The sequence below is a fragment of the Camponotus vicinus genome, unplaced genomic scaffold, assembly GCF_025532165.1.
Source record: "Camponotus vicinus isolate PSW18456_S1 unplaced genomic scaffold, iyCamVici1.0 SCAF_4, whole genome shotgun sequence".
Lineage (NCBI taxonomy): Eukaryota > Metazoa > Arthropoda > Insecta > Hymenoptera > Formicidae > Camponotus > Camponotus vicinus.
Window position 1 is genome coordinate 16,286,705 of NW_028141976.1, and position 17,575 is coordinate 16,304,279.

Sequence of the window (17,575 nt, forward strand, 5' to 3'; positions counted from 1 at the left end):
AGGGTGACCCATTTTAACTTAGGCAGCCAAATAACTCGAAAAATAAGCAAGATAGAGAAAAATGTTTTAGACAAAAGTTGTATGGTTTCGAGGGGGCCATAAGATTAAGGTATCATTGGTTTGACCTTGAAGAGTCATTTGAAGGTCACGTGAAGGTCACTTCAATTTTTTTAAATGGAATACCCTATATATTTTTGTACATTCTTGTAGCTTATTTCGAGAGCTTTCCAAAACACTATAATTAAGTACCTTTCCGTTAAGTACTTTTTGAGTTATGATGCTTGAAATAATTTCTTAATTTTACATAAACCGTAAAATATCTTGTAAAATATTCATTTTTCGATTATCTTACCTTAATACTTTTATGTACAAAATAATGAGAGGAATCAATTGGTGTAAAGAAAACACATAGTTGTTTTTAAGAAAAAATATGGAATTGTTAATTGCAAATTACATATTTTTTCTTCGAAACAACTATGTGTTTTCTTTACACCAATTGATTCCTCTCATTATTTTGTACATAAAACTATTAAGGTAAGGTAATCGAAAAATGAATATTTTACAAGATATTTTACGGTTTATGTAAAATTAAGAAATTATTTCAAGCCTCATAACTCAAAAAGTACTTAACGAAAATGTACTTAATTATAGTGTTTTGGAAAGCTCTCGAGATGAGCTACAAGAATGTACAAAAATATATAGGATGTTCCATTTAAAAAAATTGAAGTGACCTTCACGTGACCTTCAAATGACTCTTCAAGGTCAAACCAATGATACCATCTTATGGCCCCCTCGAAACCATACAACTTTTGTCTAAAACATTTTTCTCTATCTTGCTTATTTTTCGAGTTATTTGGCTGCCTAAGTTAAAATGGGTCACCCTGTATATATATATATATGTGTATAATGGCGGCGGTGCCAGGCCTTGGACGGGATCGGACGTGATTTCCGTGCTTCCGTGCTCTACGTGAGCCATACAAATTTTCTGCGGCTTATACCGCCATTGAATTTCGGTTTGGTGGAAGTTGAGTACGAATGAGTACGAATGAGCGCAAGCTAAATCGTTTGCGGAGATCATGAAAATGACGAATGTTCAAGAGGGAATTATCGTTCGATGCATACAGCAACTCGGCGAAATCTTGAGAGATGTTAAAAATGCGGCTGCGACTATAAGTGATCCGATTTTGAAAGAAACAATGGAAGAAGCCTCAACTGCAATCGAACGCGAAGTATAAAATAATTTAAATGTCTAAAAGACATTTTAAAAAAGTCTCTCTTTTTAATAATTTTTTATTTTCACATCGTAAATGATTGGCAAGTCAAGTGTGACTTATATGTTTAAAATATATTATAATTATATATTTTTGTTTATATATTTAATGTCTTAACAAGATATATTGTGTGTGTGAATATGCAGTACATGTTCTATCTTATAATTTGTAGTGAAAAAGGTAAAAACTTTATGAATGTGAAAAATGCTTATTTTACAAAAGTTGTTCAATTTTTTTCGGTATATTTACAAATCTAACACTTGAAACTTATAATTTTCTGTTTTTCCTTCGTACAAATTGAAAAACATACAAATATAGAAAATATGCAATATATATATATATATATATATATATATATATATATATATATATATATATATATATATATACAGTATATATACAATAATAAACTTATTTTAGAAAATTGTACTAAAAAAATCTTTAGGATATTCTCTCTTTTTATCTAAAATTTTTAACAAAAATATCTAAAAGATCAGAGAGAGAGACTGTTCAGCAAATTTTTTATAAGATTCGAAATAGAAATTCCGTGATATATATCTTCAATTTTCATTTTCATAGATTGCATTCTCAACAACCATCATTCGGTCCTGCTTGCCGTTTGGCAAAACGGTGGTTATCAGCACAATTGTTAGATGATACTCACGTATCGGAAGTTGTAATTGAATTGCTTATGACGTCGATATATTTAATGCTAGAACCTTATAAACCAGCTCAGATGCTGCAAGTGGCATTTCTATGATTTCCAGAAGTTGTTGCAAGATCTCATTGGAATACTGATCCTGTCATCATTAATTTCAATGGTGAAATGATTAGTAAGTTTTGATATATTTCCAATTTTTCATTACTGTAAAAATTTTTGCAAATGAATCATTATAAAATAATTATTTAAATAATTAATTAAATTACTGAAATAATTGATAAATTTTTCTCTTTTTCTTTTTTTACCCGGAAAATTTATTATATATTCTATTTATTATTCTATTATTTATTATATATATTCAGATATATAAAAAGATAAACAGAAATGAAATCTCTTTTATTCCAAATTTATCTATGTGTAATTGCTTTTAAATTTATTTACATTATATATATATATATATTAATATATTACGGGATCAATTAAAATAATGTATTCGACCAAAATAGCCAGAAATTTTTGTTTATTAATACGACGTTTCGACCATATAATAAATTAATTATAAATCTTTATTCCAGTATATACTTGATAAGGACCACAACTATATGGTCGAAACGTCGTATTAATAGACAAAAATTTCTGGCTAGTTTGGTCGAATACATTATTTTAATTAATCCTTTGATTAATTGACTAGCGATATTAAGACATTTTATATTTTTAATATATTACATTAAATTTTTTTCCAGATGAAGAAATCTCCGCCGTAGAAACATTATTTAATACAACTCGCGCTTCGTTACCACCCGTATTCATATCTACCTCTTATCAACAGAAATCCTTGTGGACAAGGAGAGCGCCATCAGTTGATTTTAAATCGTATGAGTGCACTCGCGAAGGAATCATTAAGATTATTTGACAATCTATTGTTCGATAATATGGATATAAAACCTATATTTCGCCCTTCACTACAAGAATATGACTGTTTGTTATATCTAAAGTCAAATATGAATCCTAGAAAACTGCATGTGGTCGATGTATCCAATAATGGATATCGTTGATCTGCATCTGTATAAAGCGCATTCACTTCAAAAAATTCCAGTCATAGACTTTGATCCTGTGCAATGTTTCCTGAAAGATCTAAGAGTTAGTATTTGAAATAATTAACAATCGATTGTATTGTTAAATTGTATGAATGAGTTTATGCACGCTTTAAAAACAAAGAAAGAAAAAAAATTATATATTTGTATTATCATGATTGACGCTACTGCTATATCTAAATCTTTTTTTGTATTCTACATCTATTTTTCTTTTATTTCTCCAGGATGGTTACGATACCTTATTCTTCCATGACACTTATAGTGGTATAGTGATTGGGGTTCTGTTGAAACCCGCTGTTTTCGAGCGCAAGGATTTTAAAGTGGCAGATGTTAATTGTAGAAAACTCGACAGCAATGGTAAACTTGTTTTAAATATATCGGCATGTGAATAATATTTCTTTTTAACACAATTAATATTGATTTGCAGTTGCTTTAAAAGGAAGAGTCGCGTTGCAAATGAGTAGTAATGAATTGCTGATAACGGAGCTGGTTCTCAAGAATATGTTAACAGTTTTACAACCAGCAGAAATAGTAGCGCTGCTATCAGCACTGATCTTTCAACAACGCACAGATTCAGAACCTACACTCACACCAAATCTCGCTAATGTACGTGTCATCAATTGTCTTTTTTTTAATTAATAAAGTTTAAAAAAAATTACATATCGAATAATTAAGAGCATTGGAAAGCTAAAACAATGTTTTTTTTTTCCAGGGTTGTGGGATAATGAACAAGGTGCATGCGGAACGTTAGAGCAGCAATATCAATTGTCGACTATACCGTCATTGAATTTCGGTTTGGTGGAAGTTGTCTACGAATAGGCGCAAGCTAAATCGTTCGCGGAGATCATGAAAATGACGAACGTTCAAGAGGGAATTATCGTTCGATGCATACAGCAACTCGGCGAAACCTTGAGAGATGTTAAAAATGCGGCTGTGACTATAAGTGATCCGATGTTGAAAGAAAAAATGGAAGAAGCCTCGACTGCAATCAAACGCGAAGTATAAGATAATTTAACTTTTTGAAATAGAAAAATGCATTTCTTTTATAAAAATAATGAACTGAATATACGCACATTGTTGGAAACGTAATCTATTTGTAAAAAATATCTTGTCCACAAGCATATACAATACTTCAAAATATTTATAATTTTTTGATAATAATTGTATAATAAAATGTAACTTTATAATTATAATTAAACGACATATTATATTTTGTATATGTTTGCAAATGTTCAAATGCTAGCAGTAAATAACTCGTAGTAATTCTATAGTTTTTTAAGATATACTTAATTTTTTCAAACAAATTATGTTAATTTATAATGCTTATTTGTACAAATATTATTTTATTTCTGTCAACGACATTACAATGCATGTTGATCTGGATTGTTAAGATTTCCCTATGTGTATGATATTCCCTTGATCTTTATTCAATAATTATTTGCAACAGCTCTTTTTAATTAATAAAATTAATATTGTCATGCTATACATATCATTTATTTTCCCAATATCGATTTGTCTATTCAGATATCTTTAAGACATCTATAGATATCTGAAAGATATAGATATAGATAGTACCAGTACATAGCAACTAATTCGATATCATTTATTTAACAAATGATTATCGAATTAGTTGTTATGTATCGGTTGTTTTGTTATATATCGGTTGTTTTGTCGTTATAATATGCGTTATTCTGCATTCAACAGCAATAGCGATCGGATCAGAATATTATTACAGTGATACACAGTGCTTGCCGAGAGGATTATCATTACGATATACAGCAGAGGATCATCTGATACAGAGAATTCTTCCAGGCGTTCAAAGATTTAAGGATTCTTCCAGGAGTTCGAAGATTTAAGGATTCTTCCAGAAAATCTTTTGAGAAAAGCAGCAAAAGCCTTCCAGAAAATCTTCTGAGATAGCAGATTCGTGCAGAGAATCAACGATATATACGTAACTATGAAACCATTTAAATGTTCCATCTCGAGAAAATGTTTTCACAAATTATCCATTAAACAACGGAAAAGAATTATGTCTGAAATTAAAAATAATTTACATTACAAAGAATCATTACAAAATTGTGAAAGACAACAATTTACTGTTAAGGATATTCCATGTACCTCGAGTTCTTTAGATGCGGAATTAAATTCAGTCAACCTTGAAAATATTTATAGTAATACACTTTCTACAAACGTGGAGGATAATAGTCTTTCTAATGATAGTGATTCATCATCTTCTCTTACAAGTAATACATCCTCAGTTGAGTCATCATTTCAAGAAAGATTGGCATCTTGTTTCATAAAAAATAATTTAAATCATGTCCAATGTAACAGTATTCTGTCACTTCTTCGCACACATCCTTGTTTTGAAAACTTACCGAAAGATGCAAGAACACTTCTAAATACTCCTCGAGATAAAATTGCTATCTTCAAAGTAGAACCAGGTGAATACGTTCATTTTGGAATAGAAACAAAAATTTCTCAATTTCTTTCACATTTTCCAACTGTATCCCTTCCTGATCAATTAGAAATAGATTTCAATACTGATGGTTGCTATGTAGATAGATCAGGAAGCATTCATATTTGGCCAATACAATGTAGAATTGCGAATATTAAACTCGCAAAGCCAATAATAGTAGGAATATATCGTGGTACTGTAAAACCATATGATCCAAATTTATTTTTTGAAAAGTTTATTGCTGATATTAAGAAAATATTAGTAAATGGAGGTATAATTTTCAATAATATTAAATTACCATTACGTTTAAGGTGTTTCATAGCTGATGCACCAGCTCGTGCTTTCATCTTGAATCATCGAAGTCATATTTCTAGCCAACCATGTTCAAAATGTAAAGTTTCTGGTGTACGATGTAAAGGAAGATATGTTTATTGTGGTAGTAAGCATTCTCTTCGCAGCGATAAAGAATATTTTCAATGTATAGATGAAGATCATCATAAAGATGGCCAAAGTCCACTGTCTATGTTACCGATGGGAATGGTATCACAAGTTCCCTTTGAATATATGCATCTTGTGTGCCTAGGAGTCATGAAAAAATTGTTATCTGCATGGGTACATGGAAAATATTCACGCTTATCGAAATTATCAGCAAAATCCATCTGCACTATATCTAGACGATTAAACATACTTACAGCATATTGTCCATCTGATTTTGTAAGACGTCCTAGATCACTCGATGCATATACAAAATATAAAGCAACAGAATTTCGGCAATTTCTTCTATATGTAGGTCCAGTTGTAACATACGGTATTCTTGATGAACAAGTATATACACATTTTTTATTTCTGCATGCAGCAATAAGAATTTTAGCCTCGACATCACCATCAGATATGTATTTAAATTTTGCAAACCTTGCGCTGCAAAAGTTTGTTAACAGATGTGAAAATCTTTATGGTTCAATATTTAATTCTTATAATGTGCATGGTCTTCTTCATCTTACCGATGACGTGCGACGATTAGGTCCTCTCGATTCATTTTCTGCTTTCCCCTATGAGAATAATATGATGATTTTTAGAAAATATTGTAGAAAACCTGGTCTTTTTCTTCAACAAATTGCAAATAGGATGGCAGAAATAGAAGCACGTACAATAAATCAGTCTATAATAATTATTGATTCCTCAATTCATGTGTCTATACAGCATCATGCTGGCCCTCTTCCGTGTAATTTTGCTAATTTCTCTCAATATCGTAAAATTACGTTTAATGGCATATTGCTTAGCTTAGATAACCGTGATAATTGCTGTATGTTACATGATGGAAGTATTTGCATTGTGTTGAATATTCTTATGTCTAATAGCTCATATTATTTAATAATGAAAAAATTTTTAAACATTTGTGATTTTTATGATATTGGTATCTCTTCTTCAAAGTGCCACGTTTTTAAATGTTCTACGTTAAATGATAATATTTTTTCAGTACGTATAAATGAAATCCATACAAAATGTTATAAAATGCCATTTTGGGATTGCAGTGATAATGAAAATTATTCAGAGCCTTCTCAATATATAGTAGCTACTATCATACATAATGATAGAATTTAAAATTTATATTTTCATATAAAAAATATTAATGCAATTATTACTGTAAAATAATATAACTTAAACAAAAATTAAACAAATGCGTTTTTTACTTTTTATCATTTTTTTTTAAGTATTTTTTCAATTTGAAATTGAAGATGTTTTTATATTTACGTTTTAAGTTAAATTAATTAGTTTTTCATGTAGAAAAAAGTGGATTTTTCATTATAGTTTGCAATAAAATTTTATAAAATACAATTTTAATATAATTTTATGAAAAATTTATGAAAAATTATATGTAATAAATCGCGAAAAAAATTACCCGATCTAGCAAGTAAATAAAGAATAATAAAAAAGCAAAAGATACAAGTTTTTATACATATATAAAAATTATATTATTTCTTTTTTATGTTTACTATAGAAGAGTTCTATACTGCTTATATTTTCTTCTAACAAAATTTTATTATTTGTTGTTGCCACTAACATTCTTATTCTTTTTCTTTTTGTTTCTGGATTGTCATCTTACTTGGACATTGACGAGATAAAATTAGTTCAACACTAGTCATTGAGCGCTCAATGACCGGTCATTCCTGATTTTTAAACTCAGACTAGATCTAAGAGAATACATCAATTACGTGAACAGCTGTTTATTGAGCGCTCACAAAACTAATATATTCTACCATTAAATATATTCTACAAGATGTGTGTATGTATAATATATATATTTAGATTTATATATGTTTAATATATAATTTATTAATTTTATTACTAATTGTTTACATTATTACAATTTTTAAAAAATGAATATAATCTTATTTCTATATACATTTTAGTTTTCTCGTTATTTCGTATTTAATTTGTTTATAAAATAATAAGATAAAAAATAAACATGAAATAATTCATGTTATATTTTAGTATGCATATAAAATTTTATAAAATATTTACATATTGTTACAGAAAAATGGCTACATCACCAAAAAAGGATCGCCCAAAAAGATCGATAACAAAACCATTAAGATACCAAACTACTTCTTCTGATGAAGCTGAACATGGATCTATGACTAATGAAAGGCAACAAAAAGGAATTGAAGAGGACGTCAGAGAATTAAGAGAAATTTTTCATAATTCTTCTTATAATAATCTTTATAATACTTCACAGACACACCATAATTTTCCATATGAATTACATCAGCATACACAATATGAACCAGCACAAATACATAATCAATACACACAATTACAACCAATTACTTCTACACAATCATACTCACATGCTACAACTTCATTTACACAACACATACCTACATACACCACACCATCATCAAATCAATATATTTTAAATAATGCAAATAGAAAGTTTCAGGTTCAGTCCTCAGATATAGATGAACGCAGTACACAAAACATGATAGAACATAACATGGAGAATCGGTGAGTACATATACATATAATTACGATTGTTACAATAATTATTAAACAATAATATTAAAAAAATTTTTAATTTATTTATTTAGAAATATATTGTTATTAATAAATAAATATATTTCCAAGTAAATAAATCTAATAATATAAAAAAATATATATTTTTATATTTACAAATGCAAATTAAATGTTACAGCCAAATGAGGGAACAATTCAACCGCATAGAGACAGAACTAAAGTAAGCCTCACATCTCTATAAGACACAATATTCCTAGAATATTGTATAAATATTATTAAAAATTAATAATATTTATACAATATTCTAGGAATATTGTGTGCTTATAGGGATGTATCATGTTTTAATATTATATTAATTTCATATATACAATACAACTTTGCAGGAAAATGTACAACATTATGGAACGCATTTTAAAATGCGTGCAAACGAAACAAGATCGACGACGAGCAGTACAAAAACCGATGTGCTTACCTATCTCAACTGAACAAGAGATGCAAGCGTTTGAAGTAATTGACGAAAATATATACGAAGTAGTAAGTTAATGAAAAAAATATTCATACTATAGTATTTTAGTAAATCTTAGAAGAAATTATACAATCTAATAAATAGAATAAATATAATAAATAGAATAATATACATAAATATATATATAAGTATGTATCTTGTATGTTTATATATATATATATATATATATATATATATATATAAGAAAATGTATATAAGAAAAATTGTCCTTATATATATATATATAAGGACAATTTTTCTCAAACAAGTTATTCATTTGTACTGGTTCATATTGTGCTTTTATAATGTATTTTAATGTAGGTTGATTATCTACAATACGTGGGAGGATTCTCAATTAAGGAAGCGGTCAATCTAGCTTTTAAAGAAGTTATAAAAGATAATGTTACAACCGCATTTACTTGGTTTGGCCGTGAACAAGGCCAAACTGTTCTACGGTCTTTGTATAACACGCGCATAGTACAAGCAATTTATGGTAAATAACTCTTTAAAATTATACACATTATTTTTTATCGTTAATACAATACAAGGATATCTACAGATGCCGTTTGCAATAATCGCAATTTTAATAAACCAACCCGGACTGAATTTCAAGCATATATGCGAGAAGCTTTACGGTCAGCGAAGCAGCGGCATCGCACAAGTATTCGCCCACTGCAGAATAAACAACAAAATGTGAGAACAGCACGCAATTACTGGAATGACAATCCAGAAAAAGAAAATGACGTAGAAATAGAATCTGATACTGGACACGACAACGAAGATGAATAATTTCTGTAAGTAAAATATTAATTTTCACACATTTATAAAGTGTAATAGATTGAAATTCTATACTATAAAATTCTTTCTTTTATTAAAAATTAATACTTGAATTATTTCCTTACAAAACGCAAATTCTCTCATAGAAATAATAATTTTTTTTACTATAATTATCATTTACTACAATAATCTTAATTCTTATTACATCTATTATTCTTTTCATTGTAATTTTTTTCTTTTAATAAATTTACTGATCGATTTTTATTACACGGACATTTAATAGAAATAATTTGAACTATTTCTCCAATAATTATTATAATCTTTATTGCTATCCCATTAAAAATTTTCTACTATATTACTAAAGAAAATCATTTAAATAAATTAACTATTAAATGTATATGTCATCAATGAGATATTGAAGATATGAATATTCAGACTATAAATATTGAATTTGAATCCTACATTATTCCTCCCAATGAATTAAAACTTAATGCATTTCGTCTTTTAAATACAGATAATCGCTATATTCTTTAATTTTCTTATTCGAATTCTAAAATACAAATTTTTTTATTACATAACAGAATATGTTTAATACCTTGCTTCTCCTCGTTGTCAGTTACAGATGCTGCTTGCGGAGGATGCAGAATCTTGATGTGAGCTGCAAGTTTGCCAGGACCACTTGATGGTAGCGTGCTACCTTCAACGTCCTACAAAATAAATAAATATATTTTGACAACTTTTCAATAATCTATTTTGACCGCATAAAATGCAGTATAGAAGATCACACAAAAAAGATAAGTATAACAAAAATAATATATATATATATTTTTTTTTCCAAAAGATATAATTTATATAATAAAATATGATTAATACCTTGCTTTTTCTCGTTGTCAGTTACAGATACTGCTTTTAACTTCGAAAGTCGCAGAGTCTTGTATCCTGCTAGCGAGTTGCAAGCCCGCTTGAGTTGAGCCCGAAAGAGTTGAAACGTTGAGAGTAACGTGTTTGCTGTTAAGCCCGTGTACTACGTATTGTGGACGCGAATTGGATTGGCATTGCAGATTACGGCTTGTAAAAATAGAGAGCCACTTATTCTATGGCTGCGTTCCGTTTCACACAGGGTGCATCCAGAAGCACAACCGCTCACTGAGCGGCTAAGTAGCACTCGAATGTGATTGGTGAATTCAAAGATAGAAACCAATCACATTCAATTGCTACTTAGGTCCATATTCTGAATCCTCTTTTATCGATAAAAGTGCCTCTAAAAGTGGCTTATAGCCAATCAGAAGGCTTATAAGCCACTTTTAGAGGCATTTTTATCGATGAAAGAGGATTCAGAATATGGACCTTAGCTGCTCAGTGAGCGGTTGTGCTTCTGGATGCACCCACATTATGCACAGAAAATCTATAATATATGTAACATATACTATAGATTTTCTGCGCATAATGCATGAAACGGAACGCAGCCTATATCTGCAATTCAAATCCGAGGCTGCCTCGTCTTGATTGGTTGAATTCCGATCCGCAATGCCAATCCAATCCGCGTCCGCAATACGTAGTGTGACACGGACTTTAGAATGCTAACTTCAGCGTTCGAAGATGCGGTTATTTTGGCTTAATTCCAATACTTTAATTCGTTATTATGATCGAAAGCATAAACTTTTGTATAACGCATAAGGAATGAACCAATTAGAATCCTTCATTTCTATCTCCAAAACGGAAATGAAGGACTCTGATTGATTGATTCCGCATTCATGCATTATGCAAAAGTTTGTGCTCCCGCCCTAATGTCTTTCCAGCTGCGTTCAGAAATCCTACTCGTGGGGTAGAGTAATATTTAATCTACCAATCGGAATCGAGAAATGTTTGCTCCTTTTGTCCTGATTGGTCGATTTGATGTTACTCTACCCTGCGGGTAGGATTTCGGAACGCGCCTCTGAAAATAGTCGAGTTCGAATCAAATAATAGCTGGACACATCGCGTCTAATTATTTGTATACATCATGAATTGTTTTTTGGAGGAATGTTATTTCGGAGCTTGTTTGATCTTTTGGATTTGTCATTATTAAATTTTGTTTGGTGTTAATACGCATACTAATAAGGATTACACTATATATGTGCATAGTGTATGTATTCCGGAATTCACTGTCAATATAGAAAATCTATAGCATGTAATGTAAATTATAGCTTTTCAGTATTGGCAGTAAATTTCGGAACACAAACTTCATATTAAAAATATTTATATTATGTATATTATAATATATGTATACGTATGTGTAAATTGTTTTATACTTATAAATATTACTTATAAATAATTTTTAAAAATAATACATATTTTTATATTTAAAATATATCTGCAAAATGTGATGTAATTTTTAAAATTTAATAAAGTTTATGTGTAAAATATTAATTATATATCTTTCTGTTTTTTAAATATAATAATAATAATAATTAATTAGTATTGATTAATGTGATATTTCTTATTGTTTTTCTGCTGCATTTTTGCTATCACATTGTGACAATATGCTATGCTCGATTTTTGCTGCGTTTCTGCTTTCAACAGCTGGTAAAATAGGTCGTGTTCTATTCTTGCCGTATTTTCACCATCATGATGTGACAGCAGATCATGCTCGATTTCTGCTGCGTTTCTGCTTTCAACAGCTGGTAAAATAGGTCGTGTTCTATTCTTGCCGTATTTTCACCATCATGATGTGACAGCAGATCATGCTCGATTTCTGCTGCGTTTCTGCTTTCAACAGCTGATAAAATAGGTCGTGCTCTATTCTTGTCGTATTTTTACCATCATGATGTGACAGCAGATCATGCTCGATTTCTGCTGCGTTTCTGCTTTCAACAGCTGATAAAATAGGTCGTGCTCTATTCTTGTCGTATTTTTACCATCATGATGTGACAGCAGATCATGCTCGATTTCTGCTGCGTTTCTGCCGTCAGTATTGGATATGATAGATTTTGCTCGATATTTGTTACATATTTGCTGTCATGACATAATAATAAACAATGTTCGATTTTTGCTGCATTTTTATTAACATATTATATTGGCAAGACGTGCTATCAGAAATTAAGCTTAATGAGGACGCAGCAGATCGGAATCTGCTGCAAAGTCATGATTGAATTTGCTGGCATACTGCTGGCATACTGCTAGCATTTTGCTATCTGGGTATATATATACCCGGTAAGCAAAATGCGCGCAATTTGCCAGCAGATTGGCGACAGATTTCCACAAAAGTTGCTAGCAGATTGGCATCCGTTATGTCCGCAATAAGCTCACGATTTGCTAGCAAAACCTGCTCACAGAATCTGACAGCAGATTATTAGCAAAAACCGAGCAGGATCTGCTAACATCACTTGATGTCAAATTGTCGGCAGAAACCGAGCAGGATCTGCGCGCGCGTAATCTGACGGCAGATTGGCAGCAGATCCCGAGCAGAATCTGCAGCTTCTGGTCATTCATATAAATAAGTAATATAAATACAATAAAATTAATTACTACAGATGTTAAATAAGACTATTATCGACGAGTTATCGGTTAATTACAATTTTCTTCTAATACAACATATAATATGTAATATGTTATATCGTAGTTATATCTCACATAGTAAAGGACTCAATTTAATTAAATTAATAATAAAGTAAATGGTGAAAAGAATTAAATTTAACTTATAAAACTTGAGATATAATTGATTTAGAATTAAATTCTTCCTTTATGCTTCAAATAGGCAGTAAATGAATAATTATCCATTTATCCTATTGATTCCAATCAGTTTAATATTCTGAATCTTATCTGCTTCTATCACATATCAGAAATTAAAGTGAAGAAATAGTTACTATATTTTTGATCTTTTATTAATAATAGCGACTTTATATATATTTCTGACAGAAATTTGATTGCGAGAAAATACATCACATAGCGGTAAGCGAAGGAATTATCGAATCAAATGCAGATTGTTGCCAATTTGCCATCATCACGCATGCAAACCCTGTTCCACTTCTGCTGTCAATCTGCAGTCAAATTGCGCGCACGCAGATTCTGCTTGATTTTTGCCGACAATCTGATATCAAGTCATGTTAGCAGATTCTGCTTGGTTTCTGCCACCAATCTGCGTCAGATTCTGTGAGCAGACTCTGTTCGAGTTTTGACATCAATTTGTCAACTTAATTGGTAATAACAGCTTCAGTACCAAATTTGTAGCCGTTTTGCTAACATTAGTTGATAGCAGACACTTGGCATGATATGCTTTCTACAGACTTTGCTATCTGGGTATATATGTTTATATGTATTCTAGGTGCAGTTCAAGTTAAATATCCACAGGCTACTGAATATGAAATTTCGGAACCAATCAAATCATGGCTTCGTCATGTATCTGAAAAAGCACAAAAAATGAATGCTGCTGGCGTATAATTAATGATCAATTGTGATAATTTCTATTATATTTTTATTATCTTTTGACCCTCCAATCCAATTCTATGAATACACAGAATTACGTATGTATTTTATATTTTTCGAATTTTACATCAATATAACCGAAAGACAAGGAAAATCTTTAAGACTATTAGATTGATAAGTATTAGATTTTGATAAGATTTAAGATATAGTTTGTTAATTTAAAAATGATTAACTTTTTGCATTGTTTTGTTTTTATTTATCACTTGTTTATTAGACAGTAGTAGATTTTAATAAGGTATATAAGATATAATTTTTTAATTTCAAAATGATTAACTTTTTGCAAAATATGTTTTGTTTTTATTTATCATTTGTTTATTAAGCAGCATTACAATTTATTCGAAGCAAGATTTGATTATGGATTTTTTATAAATAAATTATTTAAAACAAAAGTGATAAAATTCGTTCATAGAATTTCGAAGATATTAAATAAATCTAATTTTTTTCATTCGAAAAACGAAATATAAACTCACGCACAAACTGAAACAAATTTATGCGAATTATTTCGTTTCTCCAAAGTTGCAATAAAATAAAGTTGATATCTCCAAGCGGCGATGTAGCACTTTTTAAACTTTTGTTCTACGTGGTCCAATTATAAAGAATCCATTAGACAAATTTGGGCGCCTCGAATAAAGTATCCTCGTTTATTAAAATAATATAAGATTATATAAGATAATTATATAATTATATCATAATCGTTTATTATTTTTCGGAGTCACTATTAGAATGCTTCTTTTTTATATATTGCCGATTGCTATGTTTTCCTTTTACATCACACGTCCTGGCGTTTTGTTTGTAACGCGTTAATATTGCCACGACAGGCGCACTCTCTCGATTATAAATGTTGAAAATATATATATATATAATACATATAATATGTACAAAAAAAATATATATATATGTACATTTTTAAAAATAAAGTTTAATTATTTTAACGAGACTTTTATTATCATTTTAGTTATAACTTTTCCTATTTATAATATAAAGATGAGAATGCATTCTTATAAGAATTTTATACGTAAATAATATTATATAAGTTTTTAAGAAAGTTGTAAATATAATTTTACATCTATCTTAAGAAATTGATATTTGAACATTTATCGATAGTTAAGAAAAACTAACACGTTAACATATTTATATTATATACATATATTAAATATATTTCTTAAAATATAAGGTAAACATGTTACTTTAACGACTTTTATTTTTAGAGAAGCTTCATTAGTTGATCATTTTTCTTTTATATCTGGTGACTCATTTTAAATGCCTATTCACTTAAAATGAAACAACATTTGTCAGAAATATTTGTCGAATAATGTATCCAAGATATTTTAGGTAAGCATTTAAAATCCTTAACAGCACACATATCCGAAAGACGTTTAGAGGACATCCATAAAACATCCAAATATCCTCTGGATGTCCTCTGAACGTCTTTAGGATATGTAACGCTGTTAGGATGGATTACCCTATACAGGGTGACCCATTTTAACTTAGGCAGCCAAATAACTCGAAAAATAAGCAAGATAGAGAAAAATGTTTTAGACAAAAGTTGTATGGTTTCGAGGGGGCCATAAGATGGTATCATTGGTTTGACCTTGAAGAGTCATTTGAAGGTCACGTGAAGGTCACTTCAATTTTTTTAAATGGAATACCCTATATATTTTTGTACATTCTTGTAGCTTATTTCGAGAGCTTTCCAAAACACTATAATTAAGTACCTTTCCGTTAAGTACTTTTTGAGTTATGATGCTTGAAATAACTTCTTAATTTTACATAAACCGTAAAATATCTTGTAAAATATTCATTTTTCGATTATCTTACCTTAATACTTTTATGTACAAAATAATGAGAGGAATCAATTGGTGTAAAGAAAACATATAGTTGTTTTTAAGAAAAAATATGGAATTGTTAATTGCAAATTACATATTTTTTCTTCGAAACAACTATGTGTTTTCTTTACACCAATTGATTCCTCTCATTATTTTGTACATAAAACTATTAAGGTAAGGTAATCGAAAAATGAATATTTTACAAGATATTTTACGGTTTATGTAAAATTAAGAAATTATTTCAAGCCTCATAACTCAAAAAGTACTTAACGAAAATGTACTTAATTATAGTGTTTTGGAAAGCTCTCGAGATGAGCTACAAGAATGTACAAAAATATATAGGATGTTCCATTTAAAAAAATTGAAGTGACCTTCACGTGACCTTCAAATGACTCTTCAAGGTCAAACCAATGATACCATCTTATGGCCCCCTCGAAACCATACAACTTTTGTCTAAAACATTTTTCTCTATCTTGCTTATTTTTCGAGTTATTTGGCTGCCTAAGTTAAAATGGGTCACCCTGTATATTCAATTACTGCATATCGATCAACCTAGGATAGCAAAAAGGCATTTATAGAAACATCCAGTGGACATTGTTGGGATCGAATTTTGTTATATAATTATATCCTAAGGATATCCATTTTTGGATCTCTCACAGATATCTTATGAGCGGACATTTAAACATCCTCAGTATATCCTAAATACATCCTCAGGTTTTACACGGATAAACTGTGGATATCTGAAAATCCCTCGAGATATATCCGATGGACATACCTCGGCCCTGGCGAAAATAAGAAACTTTATAAAGCGTTAACAACCGTTGAGTGAGGGTTTTCTGAGAGTTTATATGCTTTTCAAACTTTGTAAGAGCATTTACATAACGCTGTTGGGTTTTGAATGCTTATCAAACGCTGCAGTGTTGCAATTTTTGTTCTACAAACTCTTTATATAATGTTACATGAAAGTTTTGCAATGCTGAGGTAATATTTTTCAGAGTACGTTCAGTAAACGTTGATACATCTTCGTGTACAGAGTTTACTCAGACTTTTCAAACATTTACGATTACGCTATAACGTACAAACGTCTTTTAAACGCTGCAGTGTTGCAATTTTTGTTCTACAAACTCTTTACTAATCGTTTTTAAACTCTCGACGAACTTCCACAAACGTTCATGTAAACGCCAAACAAACGTCTCATTTTTGCCAGGGGGATTAACTTTTGCTATGTGGGTTGTGGAACCGGGCCTAAGGTAAATGTACGAATTATCCTGCGATTATCAAATAAAAAAAATATATTGCATATTTCTCTAGATAATTGTAAACTGAAATAAAAACTAAATATCACATACTAAAAACAAAATTAAATATCACATACTCGTTACAGTGAAAAATAATGTTGGCTGCGTTCAGCAGAAAAAGCATCTTTGCAACTGTTGTAAAATTCGTGCATATATGCTCTTAGATTCAGTAAAGATGAAGAGAATGTACCAATCAGATGCACAAATTT

At 29.8% G+C, this 17,575-nt stretch overlaps 3 protein-coding genes and 1 long non-coding RNA gene across 6 annotated transcripts; 3 read left to right on the forward strand and 1 right to left on the reverse strand.

Moving 5' to 3' along the window:
- Positions 1 to 894: 894 nt before the first annotated feature.
- LOC145970507 (uncharacterized) lies at positions 895 to 4,977 on the forward strand. 2 transcript variants are annotated; one of them, XM_083097343.1, is made up of 6 exons: positions 895 to 1,229; positions 1,851 to 2,104; positions 2,676 to 3,072; positions 3,251 to 3,383; positions 3,454 to 3,632; positions 3,739 to 4,977. In XM_083097343.1, exons 3-6 carry the CDS (start codon positions 2,953 to 2,955, stop codon positions 3,775 to 3,777), a joined length of 471 nt encoding a protein of 156 aa, XP_082953469.1. In that variant the 5' UTR covers positions 895 to 1,229; positions 1,851 to 2,104; positions 2,676 to 2,952; the 3' UTR covers positions 3,778 to 4,977. The 2 variants fall into 2 exon arrangements, with proteins under 2 accessions (XP_082953469.1, XP_082953470.1); XM_083097344.1 differs by lacking the exon at positions 895 to 1,229 and adding an exon at positions 1,311 to 1,451.
- LOC145970504 (uncharacterized) lies at positions 4,852 to 12,160 on the forward strand. 2 transcript variants are annotated; one of them, XM_083097332.1, is made up of 7 exons: positions 4,852 to 4,977; positions 8,017 to 8,487; positions 8,675 to 8,716; positions 8,880 to 9,030; positions 9,323 to 9,494; positions 9,561 to 9,795; positions 10,395 to 12,160. In XM_083097332.1, exons 2-6 carry the CDS (start codon positions 8,021 to 8,023, stop codon positions 9,788 to 9,790), a joined length of 1,062 nt encoding a protein of 353 aa, XP_082953458.1. In that variant the 5' UTR covers positions 4,852 to 4,977; positions 8,017 to 8,020; the 3' UTR covers positions 9,791 to 9,795; positions 10,395 to 12,160. The 2 variants fall into 2 exon arrangements, with proteins under 2 accessions (XP_082953458.1, XP_082953459.1); XM_083097333.1 differs by lacking the exon at positions 4,852 to 4,977 and adding an exon at positions 7,484 to 7,765.
- On the forward strand, positions 4,984 to 7,408 carry LOC145970498 (uncharacterized). The gene has a single exon (XM_083097320.1). The coding sequence runs from the start codon at positions 4,984 to 4,986 to the stop codon at positions 7,081 to 7,083; it is 2,100 nt and encodes a 699-aa protein (XP_082953446.1). The 3' UTR covers positions 7,084 to 7,408.
- LOC145970508 (uncharacterized) lies at positions 8,185 to 11,050 on the reverse strand. Its single transcript, XR_014438514.1, has 3 exons — positions 10,652 to 11,050; positions 10,374 to 10,485; positions 8,185 to 9,793 (listed from the first exon to the last, which is right to left on the reverse strand). It is a non-coding gene; the product is annotated as an uncharacterized LOC145970508 (long non-coding RNA).
- Positions 12,161 to 17,575: the final 5,415 nt, after the last annotated feature.

Coding starts and splice junctions, on each gene's coding strand:
- LOC145970498 (XM_083097320.1), top strand. CDS start 4,984: ATGAAACCATTTAAATGTTCCATCTCGAGAAAATGTTTTCACAAATTA.
- LOC145970507 (XM_083097343.1), top strand. CDS start 2,953: ATGTGGTCGATGTATCCAATAATGGATATCGTTGATCTGCATCTGTAT. Junction 3,073..3,250: donor GTTTCCTGAAAGATCTAAGA/GTTAGTATTTGA, acceptor TTATTTCTCCAG/GATGGTTACGATACCTTATT. Junction 3,384..3,453: donor TAGAAAACTCGACAGCAATG/GTAAACTTGTTT, acceptor ATTGATTTGCAG/TTGCTTTAAAAGGAAGAGTC.
- LOC145970504 (XM_083097332.1), top strand. CDS start 8,021: ATGGCTACATCACCAAAAAAGGATCGCCCAAAAAGATCGATAACAAAA. Junction 8,488..8,674: donor GAACATAACATGGAGAATCG/GTGAGTACATAT, acceptor TAAATGTTACAG/CCAAATGAGGGAACAATTCA. Junction 8,717..8,879: donor CGCATAGAGACAGAACTAAA/GTAAGCCTCACA, acceptor ACAACTTTGCAG/GAAAATGTACAACATTATGG.